This window comes from Podarcis raffonei, chromosome 14 (genome assembly GCF_027172205.1).
Source record: "Podarcis raffonei isolate rPodRaf1 chromosome 14, rPodRaf1.pri, whole genome shotgun sequence".
NCBI classification, from domain to species: domain Eukaryota; kingdom Metazoa; phylum Chordata; class Lepidosauria; order Squamata; family Lacertidae; genus Podarcis; species Podarcis raffonei.
This window is the reverse complement of record NC_070615.1, coordinates 37,266,873-37,283,727: the sequence shown is the minus strand read 5'-3', so window position 1 is coordinate 37,283,727 and position 16,855 is coordinate 37,266,873. Positions and strand designations below refer to the sequence as shown.

General features: G+C 42.4%; 1 protein-coding gene across 1 annotated transcript in view; it reads left to right on the top strand.

Moving 5' to 3' along the window:
- Positions 1-16,855, top strand: part of IFT140 (intraflagellar transport 140) — an 83,343-nt gene that overhangs the window by 4,641 nt on the left and 61,847 nt on the right. The window contains exons 4-14 of the mRNA XM_053364706.1: positions 68-189; positions 1,440-1,582; positions 4,073-4,245; positions 5,249-5,340; positions 6,628-6,734; positions 7,972-8,120; positions 9,691-9,894; positions 11,023-11,095; positions 11,917-12,008; positions 12,973-13,100; positions 13,986-14,103. Coding sequence (XP_053220681.1) covers positions 68-189; positions 1,440-1,582; positions 4,073-4,245; positions 5,249-5,340; positions 6,628-6,734; positions 7,972-8,120; positions 9,691-9,894; positions 11,023-11,095; positions 11,917-12,008; positions 12,973-13,100; positions 13,986-14,103 — 1,401 coding nt within the window. The remainder of the gene's footprint in view (positions 1-67; positions 190-1,439; positions 1,583-4,072; positions 4,246-5,248; positions 5,341-6,627; positions 6,735-7,971; positions 8,121-9,690; positions 9,895-11,022; positions 11,096-11,916; positions 12,009-12,972; positions 13,101-13,985; positions 14,104-16,855) is intronic.

The following is a 16,855-nucleotide window of genomic DNA, read 5'->3' as shown; positions in this document are numbered from 1 at the left end:
TCATTATAAAATGCCAGTAATAAAAGTATTGTGTCAACTATCTTAATTTTTCTTGTAACCTTTATAGCTTGGTGTCCTTGTGTTATGGAGGATGGACCAGCGGGGTAGAGTTCAGGGCCCCCCTCTGCTTAAGCATGAATATGGAAAGCATCTCAATTACTGCATCTTCCGACCACCCCCTCCTGGCGAGTAAGTAGCATACTCTGGCCAGACTTCTGATAGGCAATAGAAAACAGTCAGGTGGAATCAGACCTGCTGGCTTCCTCAGTGTCCAGTCAACAGTATCCATGTTGGATCAGGCCTCCTCTTATTTTGAGTGTTTTTGTAATTCATATACTCCCACCATTTATGTTCATTAAAGCTTCTACTCCATCTTCTCATTGACCTTGCTTCTTACTGTTGTCTGCCTTCCTCCTAAATCCTCTGTTGGAATTAATCTACTTTCTCAGTGTCATGCCCAGGTCCTTTGCCTTCTTATGAACCTGCTTTTCTATTCTGCTTTCATGGTCCCATCACCAGTTCTATTCTGGCTGCACTCCTGTTCTCTGTCCAGATATAGTTCATTGTTACCTGCAACTGACAACATCCTATCTCATGTTAGTAGCTTTTTAATCTCCATTTCTGTTCTTATTTATCTGGAAAATTTATTTCCTGCTTTTACCATTAAAAGTGTCTTACTTAAATTTTAGTAAAAGCAAAATAAAACCAAGAAAAATAACAACAAATACCAAAAAGCAGCAACAAAAGCTATGAAAGACCTGAGAGAATTGTTTCTGAATGCAGTGTAGATTTGTCAACATACAGCAAGCAAAATCTATTTTGTTGTGGTGAGATCTTGTTGGTAACCAGGGGGTGGTATTCAACTAAGTTTTACTCAGATTAGACCTGTTGAAATTGCCATATTCTGAAATAACTGAGGTTTCTGATTGATTTTCAAAAACAGCCCTTTGTGAAACACATTACAGTAATTAACTCCACAGGCATCTTTTTATCCTTGGCAGTAACCCTGGAAGGACACTATGCCATGATGGCCATGACGCTGACCCTTCCACAGTGTCATTGCGGGGTGGGGCAGGAGGTGAAATGGCCTTGGAGCAGATTAAAAGTGCTGCTTGTCACTGAAACAAAAAGAAAAAACAGAAGCAAAGAGAAGGGCAGGGAGCAAAGCCACTGTTTTTGAACATTAAACTTTCAGCACACTACTAGCACAAAATTAAACTGCCACATAAAACCTTCAGTACTTTCTTTAATTACTAATAACGTCCAGAAACAAGCTAATACTGGAAAAGAGCTAATACTGGAAATCATGTTTGCAGTAGTTTGAGGGATTCTGCTCTAGGCCTGGAGTGAGGCTTTCCCCTTTGTCATAAGCGATGGCTGCTTCTGACAGTTCCTCCAAGAAAGGAGCCAAAAATAACATGCTGTGTTGTTGCCTGCAGGGACCTGGTACAGCTAGCAAAAGCTGCAGTCAGTGGAGATGAGAAGGCCCTGGACATGTTTAACTGGAGAAAATCTGGGATGGGCATGCCTCTGAAAATGGGACCGCAAGAAGGGCTGTCCTTCTTCATCAGTGTGACAGATGGTACGGAAACTGCTGTAGCCTGGTGGGAAAAGTCACTTTATTGAGGCTTTCTTTGCTTATACATTGTGAGGAGGTAAAAAAATAAATAAATCTGAAAGGAATGGTTTGGATGAGCCTTCCGGTCCAATTCTCTCCCATTCTTATGGTGAAAGATATCAGTAGATCCTCCTTTTTCCAAGTTCTATTTTCTTAGACAAAGATCATTTGTGGAAACAGACTTTGTGACTGAATTTATTGACTGTATAATAGTATTTGTTAAACTGTATCAAATTTGATTTCTTAAGAATACAGTAGTAGTAAAATTGTGATTAAAGGTGCAGTGCAGTACAGGTTTGCAGGAGAATACTGATAAGGTGAAAGTGTCGCATCCCTGCCAGTAAAGTACTTTCTTCAGACTCGCTTCTATCAGACTCAACTTTACCATACTGTATTCTGTTATTTCCTTTCTGAAGAAGAAAAGGACATCGTAAAAAGGGACATCTAAATCTTGCATGATTTAAAAACACACTTGTACTGCTTTCCACTTGATGGGGTTGTGTACCTCCAAATTAGCCCCTGTAAGAGATACAAGATGCCACAATATTGGTTTTGTCTACATCTTATTGCTGCATGCCAAATGAGAATAGCACTCTTTTTTCTTTTACTTTTTTGCTTTTGACAAAACCAATATTGTTGCATCTACCTTCTCTTATTGTCTCTTAGTTTGTAGGTGCACAGCCCCACCTAGTGGTAAGCAGTAGAGGTATATCTTTAAATCATACAAGTTTTGCCTTTTCCCATACCTTCTGTGGGCCAAAAGAAGGTAAAGGACAGAAGAAAATTGCCCATCTAGTTCAGTACCCTCTTCTCACAATGCCCACCCATCTATGGGAAACCTTCAAACAGGACCCGAACATAAGTGCACTCTGTCTTCTTGTGGTTTTCTATAACAGGTTTTCAGAAGCATTACTGCCTCTGACTGTGGAGGTAGAGTTTAGGCATCATGCCTAATAGCCATTGTTAGCCTTCTCAGTGAATATGTCCAATCCTTTTTTAAAGCCATCCACATTAGTGGCTGTCACTTCCTCTTGTGGGGGTGAGTTCCATAATTTAACTGCACTCACTGTGTGAATAAATATTTCCTTTTATCTGTTCTGAACCTTCCAACATTCAGCTTCATTGGATGTCTACAGGTTTGTGTTATAAGGGACAGTTGCTTCTTGGGGGGTAAGGGAGAGCTATTTGACTTCTCTAAAATCTACATGTTGGTCTCCCACCATTTACGCTGTTGATATTGAAAGTGAGAAATACCCATTTCAACACTATCCTACCGTCTCTTTATGGTGCATTAATTTTTTGCTGCCTTTTGTTTTCAGACCCTATATAAGTTTTGTCCTCATATTAGCACAGCTCTTGTAAACTTTCCAGGTGAGCCTTTGTGTGGTTCTGCAGTGAAACTTTATCTACAGGGCAATGAAAAGCCCCAAACAGCCCGTACCTCTGTACTAATAAAGGATCTTGAAACAGTGGGTGGTCTTGCATAACGATATTCAGCACTTTGTATTGCAGTATCCTGGCCACTTAGAACTTTCAAACAAACCAAGCTTGAAAGTCCTGGAATCCTAATCAAATTAAAGCTTTTACAATGGTGCTCCACTCACCTAGGCTTTTCGGTCATTTTAATTGCCTTTTTTGTTTTGTTTTTTAGATCTCTGATTAAAAGCTTTGAATCTCTCTATAGGAGCTTTATGCAAGTGGGGGGGGCACTCTGTAGTTGTACTGGCCATCAGTACAGGGAATTACTTTGCGTTTAGAATTTTGCTTGTAAATGTTTTCTCTGTGTTGTTGTGTTAAGGGTACAAAAAGTATAGTTGTTCCCTTTGTTTGTTTTGAGATTTCTTTTTAATCCTTTTCAAGAACCATTTAGCTTCAGAACCCTTTCTGGTGTCAAATTGTGAAGAAGTAAACAAATATTTTAAAACATAACAATTTCCTGTCATACATGGTTCTTTTAAAACCTGTTTGCAAGGTGCTTTGATATTCCTTAACTAAAGCAGTCGAAATAAATTAAGGAATTAAAAAATTGTCCAGTAGCACCTTAGAGACCAACTAAGTTTGTTCTGGGTGGCATTAATGTTAAAGCAGTGCCAGCCTGCTTTAAGAGCTTTGGATCTTGACCAGCACAGAAAAGCAATTCCTATTGTACTGTTGTTTCCCCCCACTAACCTCCATTCTGGTAAATTGGTGTGATGCATTTCAAGAACTTGCAATAGTCAATATCTGTCAGGACTTACTTAGTGTTCTCTTGAAATGACTTGGCTATACTAAAACCAAAGGAGAAGCCTGTTTTGTAATATAGTATTATAAGTCTGTGGCAATATGGATACTGAGCAAAATAAGCTTGATCCTGTATTACTTTTTATTTAAGCTGGGTGTATTTACTAGGGTGTATTTTGCTTCTGTAACAATATTATAATGTACCAGAATGAAACAACCTTGATTTCATTGCAGGAACTGTGCATTATGTGAACGAGAGGGGGAAAACGAGCCAGGCATTGACCACAGAGAGTTCAGTCCAAAAGCTACTTTTCATGGAAAAAGATATATTGGTAGTAATAACGGAGACTCTCCTCTTATCTCTTCACAAAATTTCCCTTGAAGGAGAAGCAGAGGAGGTCTTGAAGGTAGGCACCGTTGGCTGTATGATAACATCATTTAAAAGAGAAAATTGATTCTTTGGTTTTCTGACTAGTCTGCAGGCTGCACAAAAGAATCTTGAAGGCAACCTATTGTACATTGTGGAAATCAGGATTCCAGATGCTAGTTGAGCATTTGAAATGTTCTCTCTTTTTGAACATTCTTGCTTAAAACAGTGAGTCCGCTGAGCTACACTGCACTAGGTTGGAGCCATGTATTTCAGCTGGCCATGAACTTTAAGAGAGGACACTTAGTAGTACGGTGTATGTCTTACATGAAGAATGCTCCTTGGTGAGGTAGCAGGGCTGGGAAAGACCCCTGTTGGACTGAGCTGCTATCAGTCAGAGAAGACATTGGCCTAATTGGGATCAATGGTCCAACTCCATATTAAGACAGCATAAAACGTTCAGTGTATAGCTGTCAACGAAACACTTACCCTAAATTGGAGCAACAGGAGGATGTCCCCACTTGCTTCTGCAAGTGTAGAACTGTCCCTGACAGTGAAGCAAATGAGGAATCATCTGCTTACAAGGAAGCTCTGTGTGTGATTTGGGCAGGGTTTTTCTCAGCCTTATACCCTTAGCTGTAAAATGACAGCAATTGCTGACTTTCATAGGAAGGATTGTTAATAAGATAATAGCTGTTTTAATCTGTCACAGGAAAAACAAAGTCTTGTGGTTCCATGAGGACTAAAGATATTTATTGCTGCATATGTTTTTGTGAACTAGAGTCTACTTTGTCAGATGCATCCTGTAATAAATTTGTTAGTTTTTACAGCACTGTAAGATTCTTTGTTGTACAATTGTCTGACAACTGTAAGCAAACCGACACTGATACCTAAAAACATACATTCAAGCCTTAAAAACATGAGCTATCTGAGAAGTAGCCTCATTATTTGCCATGATTCCACCCCAAGCCCATTGCTGCCAAGTAATACAAAGAGATTACCTTGTGTTTTCAATACTGTCTCCTTGCATAACTTATTATCAGGTGAAGCTGAGTGGAAGAATGGGTCATTCCGCAGATATCATTTTGATTGACCGTAGCCTTCTTATAGCAGCAACAGGTGAAACAGTTCTTAGGTAAGAAAACTGGCAAAGGGGGCTTGGCTTAGTACCAGGTTGTGGGCTGTGTTGCTATTTAGATACTATGTCTTTTTTCAGATAAATTTCATTGAACAGTGTCTTTAGCCTGATTGTGAACCATTTGCCCCCATTTTAAAGGGTCGCCATATTGAGGGCCAATAAGAATGTGAGCTGCAGACTCAACAAATCTTGCCTATGCCACACACTTGCTAGATGGCTTTAGGAAAGCCTCTTAGCTTCAACCTTTGCCCCCAAATATGTAAATGATAATGCTGTTCTAGCTTGTGGATTTGTCAGAAGGGTTACTGGGAGAATGTATGTGAAGGCTTTCGAACATTTGAAATGTGCTATGAAAATGCTGCGTAGTGTTGTTGTTAAAAGGATTATAGCAGACTTCCCAACCTGGTGCACTCCAGATGTTGGATTACAATTCCCATCAGCTCCAGCCACCATGTCAGGCTTTGGGGGCTTGGCTTCCTTCCCCCCTTGGCCGTAGATAAGCAGTACAAAGAGAAAGCAGTCTCTTACCAGTAACAGAAATGCTTAATGAATGCAGCAAAAGATCAAGCCACTATTCTCAGAGTGCAGGTGCTCCTAATTAAGGTTCCTCCTACTTCCCTCTAGTCACTTCCGTCCTCTCGTCTCCTAGCAACCTGATTTCTCAGCCATTGAGCCTTTTGCGAAGCCACCTTATCTAATCTCCTAGCCTTGGGACTGAGAGGATGTACATCTTCCAGTGAGAGAGAATCTGCTATCTCACTCTCTTCCCTTTCTTCTTATTACTGTTCTGCCCAACTATTATCTTCCGAACTGTGACCCTCAGCAAACCACTGTTCCAAATCAACACTCCTCCACTGCTCCTGTGGAGTTTCAGGATCCTGGCCATGAGCCAGGGTAGGGGTAGGCTCCGACCATTCCTCATCAGAGTTGTACTCCTCAGCCTGGTCTCTGACATGCCATGGCAATGGATAGGGATGGTGAGAATTGTAGTAGCGCCCCCCCCCCCGCCCTGCCAAATGTGGAGAGCCCCAGGATAAGGCATAGCAATCCAGGATAAGGCACAGTATGCCATTATAGTGTGTTCTACCATTAGCTGTTACTTCCCTGGAGCAGTGCTAAGTGAGACAAGGAGGACTTCATTGTGCATAAAGGTTGCTACAAAAGAGCAGAAGCTACACCAAAAAGGCAAATGTGGAGGAGAAAAGCTGAGGGCAGGATCTGTGCCTGTGGCCAGCTGTTGACAAGGTGATTTATTATCTACCCTCCTCTGTACTTTCTCTGTAGGTTCTGGGACTTGGAGAAAGGTGAGAACTATGTGCTGGATCTGGATGAGCAGCTTGGGTTTGAAATAGGAGAGTGCCTCAACTGTGTTTCCTTTTGCAATGCTAAAGGTGAGAAAGAACTTCTTTCATTGACTTCTGATGACCCAGTTATTCAAATTTGCAGTCCCATGGTATTCATTCAATTACACTCTGCTTGGTTGAAAGTATCTATTGAAATTGCTATGAAATTTAAATGTAACTTGCTTATATGTAGTATAAATGTGACTGGAGAACTGTGCTACTGGAATAATAATCCCTAACAGAATGAAGGAGCTTGGAAAATAAACATATGAATTGTAAGAGGAATTTTAACAGGTATTAGGTAGGACATGCGCCTTCACACATAGATTATTCCTTGGCCTTCCACTTCTAAAGGCTCGGTGCAGGTGACAGGGCAGCAATACATTACTGCTACCATTAAACTGTATTTTGTGCCATTTGGACACTGAAAGCTGTTCAGAATCTGGAAGAAATATATGGCCAGGCTGGCAAAGAAGCCAGAGATAGGTGCTGAGCAGTGGGGAGAACTGAAAGGCAGTAGGAGGTACAGATAATTTTAATACACTTCACTGATCAATTTCCCCTTAATATCCCAAGCCACTGTTGGAGGCAGCATTTGTGCTGTGTGCCAAGCATTCAAGTTTTACCAAGGGCTATGGAGTGTTCTTAGTCCTGAATACAGATTCAAGTTATTTGTACAGTATGTGACTTACTAAATTAAATTTGGCTAGCTTAGTATTATGTGTGGCTGCCATTCTTGTCTCCTTCAATGTTAAAACTGAAATCCTTTGTTTCTCTACTTCTCCTACCCTTTTCCTCCAAGCTCTACCTCCTCCCTATATCTCCCTCAATCCTTTCCTCTTTTCATCACCCCACATCTCACTCTAGGGCTTTATTACCCTGTTGTCCTTGTCTGGCTCCTCTATATGCACCTTTCATTTTTACAACTTGTTGCTAGCTTCCCTGCCATTGCCACATCTGTAGAGAAAAGCTGATTACTTTTCTTGGGGATTCTTCTTACAGTGCATACACTAGGCAAAGGTTTACATGGCGGTGGGGAACTTGTGGCCCCCCCCCCAGGTGTTGTTGGAACTCACAACTCCCATCAGTGTCAGGACAGGATGATGGGAATCATAATCCAACAACCTCTTGAGAGCCACAGGGTTCCCATCCCTTTCCAAACGCAAGTTGTGTTATACAGTCTTGATTGCTTAGGCTAGAGCGTGACAGATTGTTGGGTTTTATATAGTTCAATATAAATGATGGTGATGTTGACCTGATCAGAAGAGTGTGGTGTATTTTGCAGGTCTCCTATCAGCTGGCACCGACAGAGGGAAGATAGCTATGTGGAGGAAAGTGGCATCCCCTTCCCAAAGCACTTGCTCACAGGAAGCCAAGGACAGCTGGAAGCTTCAAGCACCTACTGAGCTTGAGGGGAATATAATTCAAATACAGGTAAAGCAGTGAATATATTCCTTTCTACTATTTAGTTTATTTAGGTGTAATAATGTGTACCATGGAGGATGCATTCAACAGTAAGCAGGCTTGGTGCACAGATTAAACTGCCTGAAACAGGCTGCTGCCACCCTTCCTCCTTGCTCTTCTCTCCCAACCCCTATTTTAAGTAGGTATGCATATATATGATTGCATGTCCAATTATAGTAGAGTAGGGCCAGACTCTCGTTGGGCAGATGTGTGCCTCTGATTTCTGTAACTTTTATGCATCTTGCTGGTTTCCCCTCCCGACCTATTTGGCACATTGGTTTCACTTGACTCATGGTTCCTGAATCACTTGCAAAAGGAAACATCTGTACATTTCCTAGTCCTCCCCAACTGTCTTTAAAAATTATTTCACAGAGGACAGAAACTATGAGAAATTTTTGTATCTGATAAGATTTCATGAGCTGACAACTAGTTTTTCATCAAAATTCCATTGGATATATCCTTCCACATAAGAGGAGTTTTGTAAGCTATAGAAGTCACATCATTCAGAGGTAAATTTAAAACAATTTGGGAATTGCTTTCAAAATTTCTATACACTCTGTCATATCAGAAGTTACAGTATTAACAAGCCCAGTTGTGCTGCCTTGAGTATGAGCTGTAAAAGAGAGCCCCTCTTCTTCACACTACTAGACTCTAGAGCAGTAGGTGGGGAACCTGTGTCTGTCAGATGTTGCTGAACTACAACTCCCATCATTACTGAACATTGACTATGCTGTCTGGCACTGATGTGAGTAGGATGTCTAAAGAGCCATGAGTTTCCCATTGTTTGGAATAAGTGGAACCAAATGTTCTATTTTGAGTGCTAACTTGCACAGAGATGAGGGGGGTAATAACAACAACAACAACAACAACAACAATTATAATTTGTTTGTTTATTATTTATACCCCGTCCACCTGGCTGGGTTTCCCCAGCCACTCTGGGCAGCTCCCAACAGAATATTAAAAACATGATAAAAGATCAAACTTTTTTTTTAATGAATCCATGGGTACAGATGTTGCTTCAGCAGCAGTCATTCTCAGACCAAGCTTTAAGTAGGAACTACAGCTCTATCTCAATAGCTAGCTCTGCTTTTGTTGAGAGGATCCTCTTTATTTAAAGGGGTTCAACCTGCTTTAGCACTCATTGACTCTCATGAAGCAGAGGAGGCTGTAAGTGTGCTAGGACTTCACTCAGGAATCCCCTAAGTCAAAGAAGGGCCATGTGACATCCTTGGGTGGGCCAGAGGGGTAAGTGGCAGCACAGGCTCTTCTTGTATCAGTGCTTCCAGTTGGTTAGGTGCTCCTGGAGCTGGCCCAGAAGCCAATTCCCATTCCACTCCAAATCCACAAGCATGAAAACTGCTATAGAATTTTGAACTTCACTGAGTTAACATTTAAAAAAAGAAATAATGTAAGTGGTATTTGCTTTTTGCTCATGCTTTTTGAAGAATCTAATGCTCTAGGTCAAATGCATTGTGTTAATTTTCTTATTTAAATGAGTTACTTGTTGTACTTAATCTCTCTTTCTTCATATTGTCTCTAGTGGGGATCCAAAAAAAATTTGTTGGCTGTAAACACAGGCAACTCTGTAGCAATCTTTAATGAACAGGCAATGTTGTCACACTTTCACCAGCAAGTGGCAGTGGTGCAAATTTCGCCAAACCTATTCAACATTACCTCCTTCAGCACAGGAATTACTGACAACCTTCGCATTGACATGCACGTGAATGGAGTGTGTTGTACTAAGGTAACTTGCATCACTGCCAATAGATTTTCTTGTCAGGTTGGGGCTCTTTGTGGGGGGATTGAAAATATGTTGTTTGTTTATTTTAAACAATTGGATGCAGAGCAGCAGTGATAATGGATACAGCAGCCAGTAAAGCACATACTGTGCAGGCAAGTACAACTAAACAAAAACACAATACATGAGATGAAGCCACCAGAGTTAACTACCAAAGCTTAGAGTAGCCAGGGCAGACTTAAGGGATAACTACAAATGTTTCAGGCAGACCTTCCTTGGGGTTCCCACAGTTGGGTTAGAAGCCCAGGAAAGGCCCTCTCTTTGGTAGCTACTCTGATAATTCTGCAAGGAAGGATACCTGGAGGAAGGACTCTAATTATAACCTCAGCTGTTTGGCAAGTTCATATAGGTTCAGACAGCACTCTGTTATCAACTTTTGTGCAAAAACAAAATTGCAAGGTTTTCCTCAAGAGAGAAGGAGCATATGACAGTCAACTGCTATAGCAAGGCTTTTCCACCCTCCAAATCCCAACCTCCTTCTGCTGTTGCCTGTAGGGAGGAAAATTACCATAGGGTTTTCCTAGCCCCCTGATGTTAACATAAATATTTACATGGGTGCAGAGGGGAGTGGATTTGAATCTTTGTTGCTGTTGCATGACATCTAAACAAGTCTAGCAGTTCTCTGTATGGGTGTAACATCCTTTCCTAGCATCAAGATGCAGAACACCTTCACTGCTTTCTTACTGTCTTAGTCTGAAGAAGCTCATTTGTATTCATTTTACATATTTACTGTCAGATTAATCTGGTATAAAACTCCCCCCCCCCCATCTCTCTCTCATAATAGTATAAGAATATTCCATGAAAACATTCTTTTAAAAAAAATTCTGGTTTTAATTTCCCATAGAGTCATCTCCTGAATTTCCATTGCTTATAGAACAAAATATATGTAATAGAAAATAGGCCTGCCATTCAAACAAATTAATTGCCACAACACTGCAATTTATTGATAAATTAGTCCTGGGTTGCTAGTAGTAAAGGTTGGTAGCATTTAGCAAAAACTGGTTTTATGTATTTTCTGTTTGCAAAGCACAAGTTTTAAGATGCATTTTTTAAAAATTCTATGGCAAACCTTAGGATGCTGTAGCATTCTGGAATGGAAAGCAAGTTGCTATCTTTGAACTCTCAGCTGCCACTGCACGAAATTCAGGTAAGATGAAGGGACTTCAGAGTAACTTGTGAGTGTGGATGGTGGATGCAAAGTACCCTGAGGATGTTTATACAGCCAAAGTATGTATGTATGTATGTATGTATGTATGTATGTATTTAATATTTACAATCCATCCTTTCTCTATGGTGCTTTTTGGGGTTTTTTTTGCCTTGTGATATAGGCTGTGCTGGAAGGTAGTGCTTTTCCCAAGACTACTTAGTGATGAGTGGAGATTTCCCACATCCAGACTCAGTACCTCTCCATATACAGTCTTCTTATCTATATTCTATATTCTATATTACCAGTTTGCACAATATAAATGGTGGCCCAGGGAGGCAGCAGAGTCATAAAAGTATGCAGAATATAATTACCAAAGACTGAGCACGTGAATTCACTATGTTCAGGAGGCTGCGTCCCTGGTGCTCTTTTTATTGGATCCGGTTAAAAAGCAGGCATTGTATGTTTTATAAACTCTGAATAGTATTGAAGTCAAGTAGGTGCAGTAAGATCCAATATTCTTTCCTGCCCATGCTACCTTAGGAGCCTTATTCAATTTGGTGCCGAGGAAGTATCTGGAAAGACTTTCTGTAGTGCAGTTTGCTGTACTTAAAAATATAGCCTCATTTACATTTTTACATGAAAGACAAGGTAGGAGAAAAGTAGTGATCATTTTGCTGAGTGCTACACTGATTGATGGAAGAATGTGATGATGATTAATTGGAAATTACACATATTTTATGGACCATCTGGATGGAACTCTTAACTGTTTCTTTCAATAGGTTGTGATTGTAATGGAGAAGTTCTCTCTTATGTGGTTCCAGGTTCTTTCCCTTGTGATTCCCCCGTGCTGGCTATGCATGAAGAAAATCTTTACACAGTTGAGCCAAATCGTGTTCAAGTTCGCACGTGGCAGGTAAGCAAGCCAATTTTTATGTGAGGATGATTGCAGGCGGCTGCCTCACGAAGAAGGGTGGCAGGGCGACATTTGGTAGCAGAACCAAAGGCAGTCTTACCAATACAATCAGGCCAGTTAACAGTAATGTCATTGTTTATCCTTCCTGCCAAACCTGCTTACATAAAAGTGGCGATGATTAGATCAGAAAGGCGCACTTGGCAGCCTAATCCTGTGTAGAGACACAGAGGACCACAAAAATTAATTAAAAATGGCCTTTCCCCTTGATCTCTGCCCTATCCAACATTTTTCCTCAATTGGAGGAAATACCTTGAGGGGAAGAACTATCTAATTTTTCCAGTCTCTTCCCCCTGCCCCCATTTCATTTCATTTGTGTGCTATGGTTCCCTGTAGAACTGAGGTAGGAAACCTCCAAATTTTCTTGGACTCCAATTCCCATCAATCACAACTGGCATGGCCAGTGGTCAGGGTTCCGTCAGGAGGAAGGGCAGGATATAACTCGAATAAATAAAATGTATGGGAGTTGTAGTCCAGTGACATCTGAAAGGCGCCAGCTTCCCCATCCCTACTGTAGCAGAAGAAGTTAAGTGCCAGACTCCCATGCTGGGACAGTGGAATACTTCATTATTTGTTCTTTCTTTCCTGTGAGTGTGTGTGCTGATGACACATAACATTCAGACATCTATTTTGGAAACTGTGACTCCAAATATTTATATAGCTAGCTAGCTAGCTAGCTAGCTAGATAGATAGACAGATCCTACAGTTAATATGTGATGTTAAAGTTTCAGATTGGTAGAACTGGACAGTTGTGGAGGGTAACTTTTTTCTTTTCAAACATTTTGATGTCTTTGTTAGATATGGCGCTGTGGGTCTACTTGGTAATGAGTCAAAATGGTCTTTTGTGGTAATATATCAATGAAAGGAAAGTGATGGTTTTAAAGTTGCTGCTCTTTTTCTCTGCTAGGGCACTGTAAAGCAGCTGCTGGTGTTCTCTGAATCTGAAGGGAATCCATGCCTCCTGAGTGTCTGTGGAAATTTCTTGACTGTGGGAACAGACCTGGCTCACTTCAAAATCTTTGATCTTTCTCGCAGGTACAAATAAACAATTAATGGAACTTGATTATATATCTTTTGGTTTCTTTTTAAATTTAAGGATCATTGAAACATTATTCTTGTCATTAAAATATGAGGGGTAGATTTTTTCTGTTTTATAGATTTACATAATGAATATAAACTGAATTTCTTAAGAAGTACAATTGTGTAGCAGAGATGACCTGTAGTGACTCAGAATTTGCAAGAGGCTTCAGACATGATCATGATCATAGATAATTCTGTTTGTATTAAAATATGGCTCAAGTATAATTTCTTTTCATGATTCAACATGTAGAACGTTTGTAGATGCTGAAGTTTTTGAAACTTCTAAGGTAGATCAGGCACAGTACTGGTTGTGTCACATACTTTTGGTGTGTTCTGTGATATTTCTTTTATACTTGTAGTGCAGAAGTCGACATGGTTGCGCTTGCTAGCATAGAGCAGGCATGCAGAGTTTGTGTGGGAAGGAAAGAACTTGTAATTCCATCTGGTATGATATTGACTAATAACATAATGAGCCATTTTCTTCCTCACTGTGGATTGCTCCTCAAAGATTACTTACCATGTGGATATCATTGCTTTGTAGGAGAATGGGACATATGCCAATGCTTCTCAAAAATTATATGTTTTGCCAAGTATTGGCACAATGGGAACCTGCAGTTAGCCTCAGTGAACTTTGCTCTGCGGGGTTGTGTGAGAAATTAATATATGAAATGACTCACAAATGAGCCAGAAATGACTCTTGTGGTTACCAAAAAGGCAGCTATCTTAAGACCAAATTGGATTACTAGGAGGATTTTATTATGATGCACATATTCCCATAATTTTGGTGAAGAGTTTGCTCTTGTTGAGCAGACTGCCCTAACTGCCTCATCTCCCCCACAGGGAGGCAAAAGCACACTCGAGTAGCAAGGCCCTGGGTGATCTGGTTCCAGGCGCTAGTGGGATTGCATCTGTAAAGTGTAACGCAAGTGGCAACAAAGTTAGCATCCTCATCAACAAGGTGAGTCTGGACTGTCCCTTGCCTGTGACTAAAACCTGAATGGGGCACGGAATGACTAGGCCAACGATGAATCTCTTGTTGGGACAAATCTGTGATCAGTTTATTACAGACTGCGTTCAAGCCATAGCTTGATGCTCTGTGAACTACCTATGTGCATTCTGTTCTGATTTCTCAGCTGATTTATTGGAAAACCATGATTTGCCTGCAAACAAAGGCTAACACTAAACCAGGAGAAATGGAACACACAAGGGATTGAGGGAGCAGGCAAACACAAAAGTTCATTCACATAACACTCAGCCATGGCTTGGCACCACATCTGAACCAACTTTACCAAAATGCAGCCATCTGCACTAGATTGCCAGTATCACACTGCAGGACAAACAGCTGCAGGTTCCATACTCCACACTAGTGTGATTTTAGTGCAAGCTTCTACATGGAGTCCAGAATGTTATAGAATAGATTTCTCCCATGCCATGCCATTCTGGATTGCAAAGTACAATGTTTCTTTGGATTATTTCTTCAACTCTGCCAGTTCTGTAGATGCTGGAGGTACAGGCAGAAACCAAAAGCTGGTGTTAAGATGGGTTTGACTTTTCAAATAAACTCCACTGTCTAGGTAGATAGATATGCACACACACATATCACAAGCATATACTATAATGGGTAATGTCAGGGAACTGCCACTCCTCGCCGGAAACTGTCATGCCGAGAGTCCAGAAGGCGCGTTTCCGTTAAGGAGCTTTTATGCTGGAAGAAATTCCGTAAACGCCCACTGTCGGATTCTACCAGCGACTGACGGAGCCATGCTTAAGGAGCTCCGTTACAGACAGAGGTTTGTGGACTGAACCAAACTCTGAGGGACTAGGAATTTCACGCACAAGCAGCTCATCATCCCATCACAGCAATCCGACAGTCCCTGAAGGCAGCTTGTGCAGAGAGGCATCATGAGCAACCCAGCCGGAACCGGAGAAGCGGGAGGAGCTGGAGCGGGTCCAAGCCTGGAAGAAAGGTACCGGGTGTTGGAGGTCCAGCTAGCGCTGCAAACGGCGAGGCTCGAGGAGAGGAGGGCGCAGGATGCAGAAAAGGCAAAAGGCTCCCCACTGGCAAGAAAGATGCCAGGATTGGTGCAGAAGTTTGGGGAGGATCCCAGGAACTATCAAGCCTTTAGGACAGAGATGCAGTATGCTCTCAATCTGCAGTTTGACGACTTTCCCGACGAGGAATCGCGAGTGGCGTTTGTGGTTGGCCATCTCGAAGGGGGGGCGAGAGACTGGGTTAGACCCCTGATGGCAGGGAATAATGACGTCCTGAAGGACACGAGGAAGTTTTTTCGCGCCATGGACCTGATGTTTTCCAGCGACATTGAGCAGGGAGTGGTGCGCAGACAGTTGATGGCTTGTAAACAGGGGAGCCGATCTGTCCGTGAGTACTGAACTGAGTTTACCATGTTGATACATAAATTGGGGTGGGATCTATCGGCAGAACCCATTCAAATGCTTTTCGAAGAGGGGCTTTCTTCGGCGGTGAAAGACGAACTTTCCCGGGCGCCCAGGGCGGAGTCTATGGACCAGCTGACCAAATCAGCGCTGACCATTGGAGCGCGCCAGGAGGCGAGAGCCTTGGAGAAGTGGGAAGGGAAAGGGGAGCGTTGGAGGGATTTCCGCATTCCAGAGATTCCGGAGCCAAATTTCCTGCCAGGAGAGCCGATGGAAATTGGAACAGCGCGCGCGCGCGCAGTTTGAAATCCCAGTGAAGGGCGGAAGAAGGAGGGGAAGAGCGCCAAGAAATGTTATCTCTGCCAGCAGCCAGGTCACTTTGCCAGAGTCTGCCCGCTAAGAAAGGAATGGCAAGGGATGGCGGGAGCTGTTGGGGAAAAGGAGGAGGAAGTCCAGGAGCAAGTAAAAGCCAACGCCTGGCTGACACCGTCAGGGCACAGCAGCCAGGCCAAGGAGCAGTAAAAGTGCCCACGCCGGAACCTCCAAGACCAGCCCTAGTGATAGAGGTGTTGCTAGAGCTGCCAAACGGACACCCACTAAAGATAAAGGTGCTATTGGACTCAGGCAGCTCCTGTAATTTTATGAGTAAGGAGTTTGCAGCTGAACACCAGATACAGACAATCCCTTTAAGTAACCCCCTGCAGGTGACCACGATCGATGGGAGGGAGCTGTTGGGAGGAGAAGTTAGCCTACAGACCGTCCCAATGGTAATGAGGGTGGCCAGGCACACCGAAAGAATAGCGTTCAATGTGGCCACCTTGGGAGGGGCTCCCATTATTTTGGGAATGAGCTGGCTAGCGTTGCATGATCCGCTAGTGGGCTGGCATCAGAGAGTGGTCTCCTTTGGGTCAGCACATTGCCTGGAACACTGCAAGGAGGGGAAGGCTCCGGAAGGGGCAAAAGCCTTTCTAGCAGGGACGGAAGTAACGGACAAAGGGAAGGTGCCCAAACAATATGCTGACCTGAGCAATGTCTTCAGCGAAAGGGAAGCAGACAAACTACCACCGCATAGAGCCTTTGACTGCCAAATCAATCTAGTCCCGGGGGCCCAGCTCCCAGTGGGCAAGCTGTACGCCATGTCAGACAGGGAAATGCAGGAGTTAAGGGAGTTTATTGATAAAAACCTGAAGCGAGGTTTCATCAGAGAGTCCAGAGCGGTGGGGGGCAGCCCAGTGTTTTTTGTGGACAAAAAAACACACGGATAAACCGAGACTTGTAGTGGACTACCGGGCCCTAAATGCAGTGTCGGAACCCGT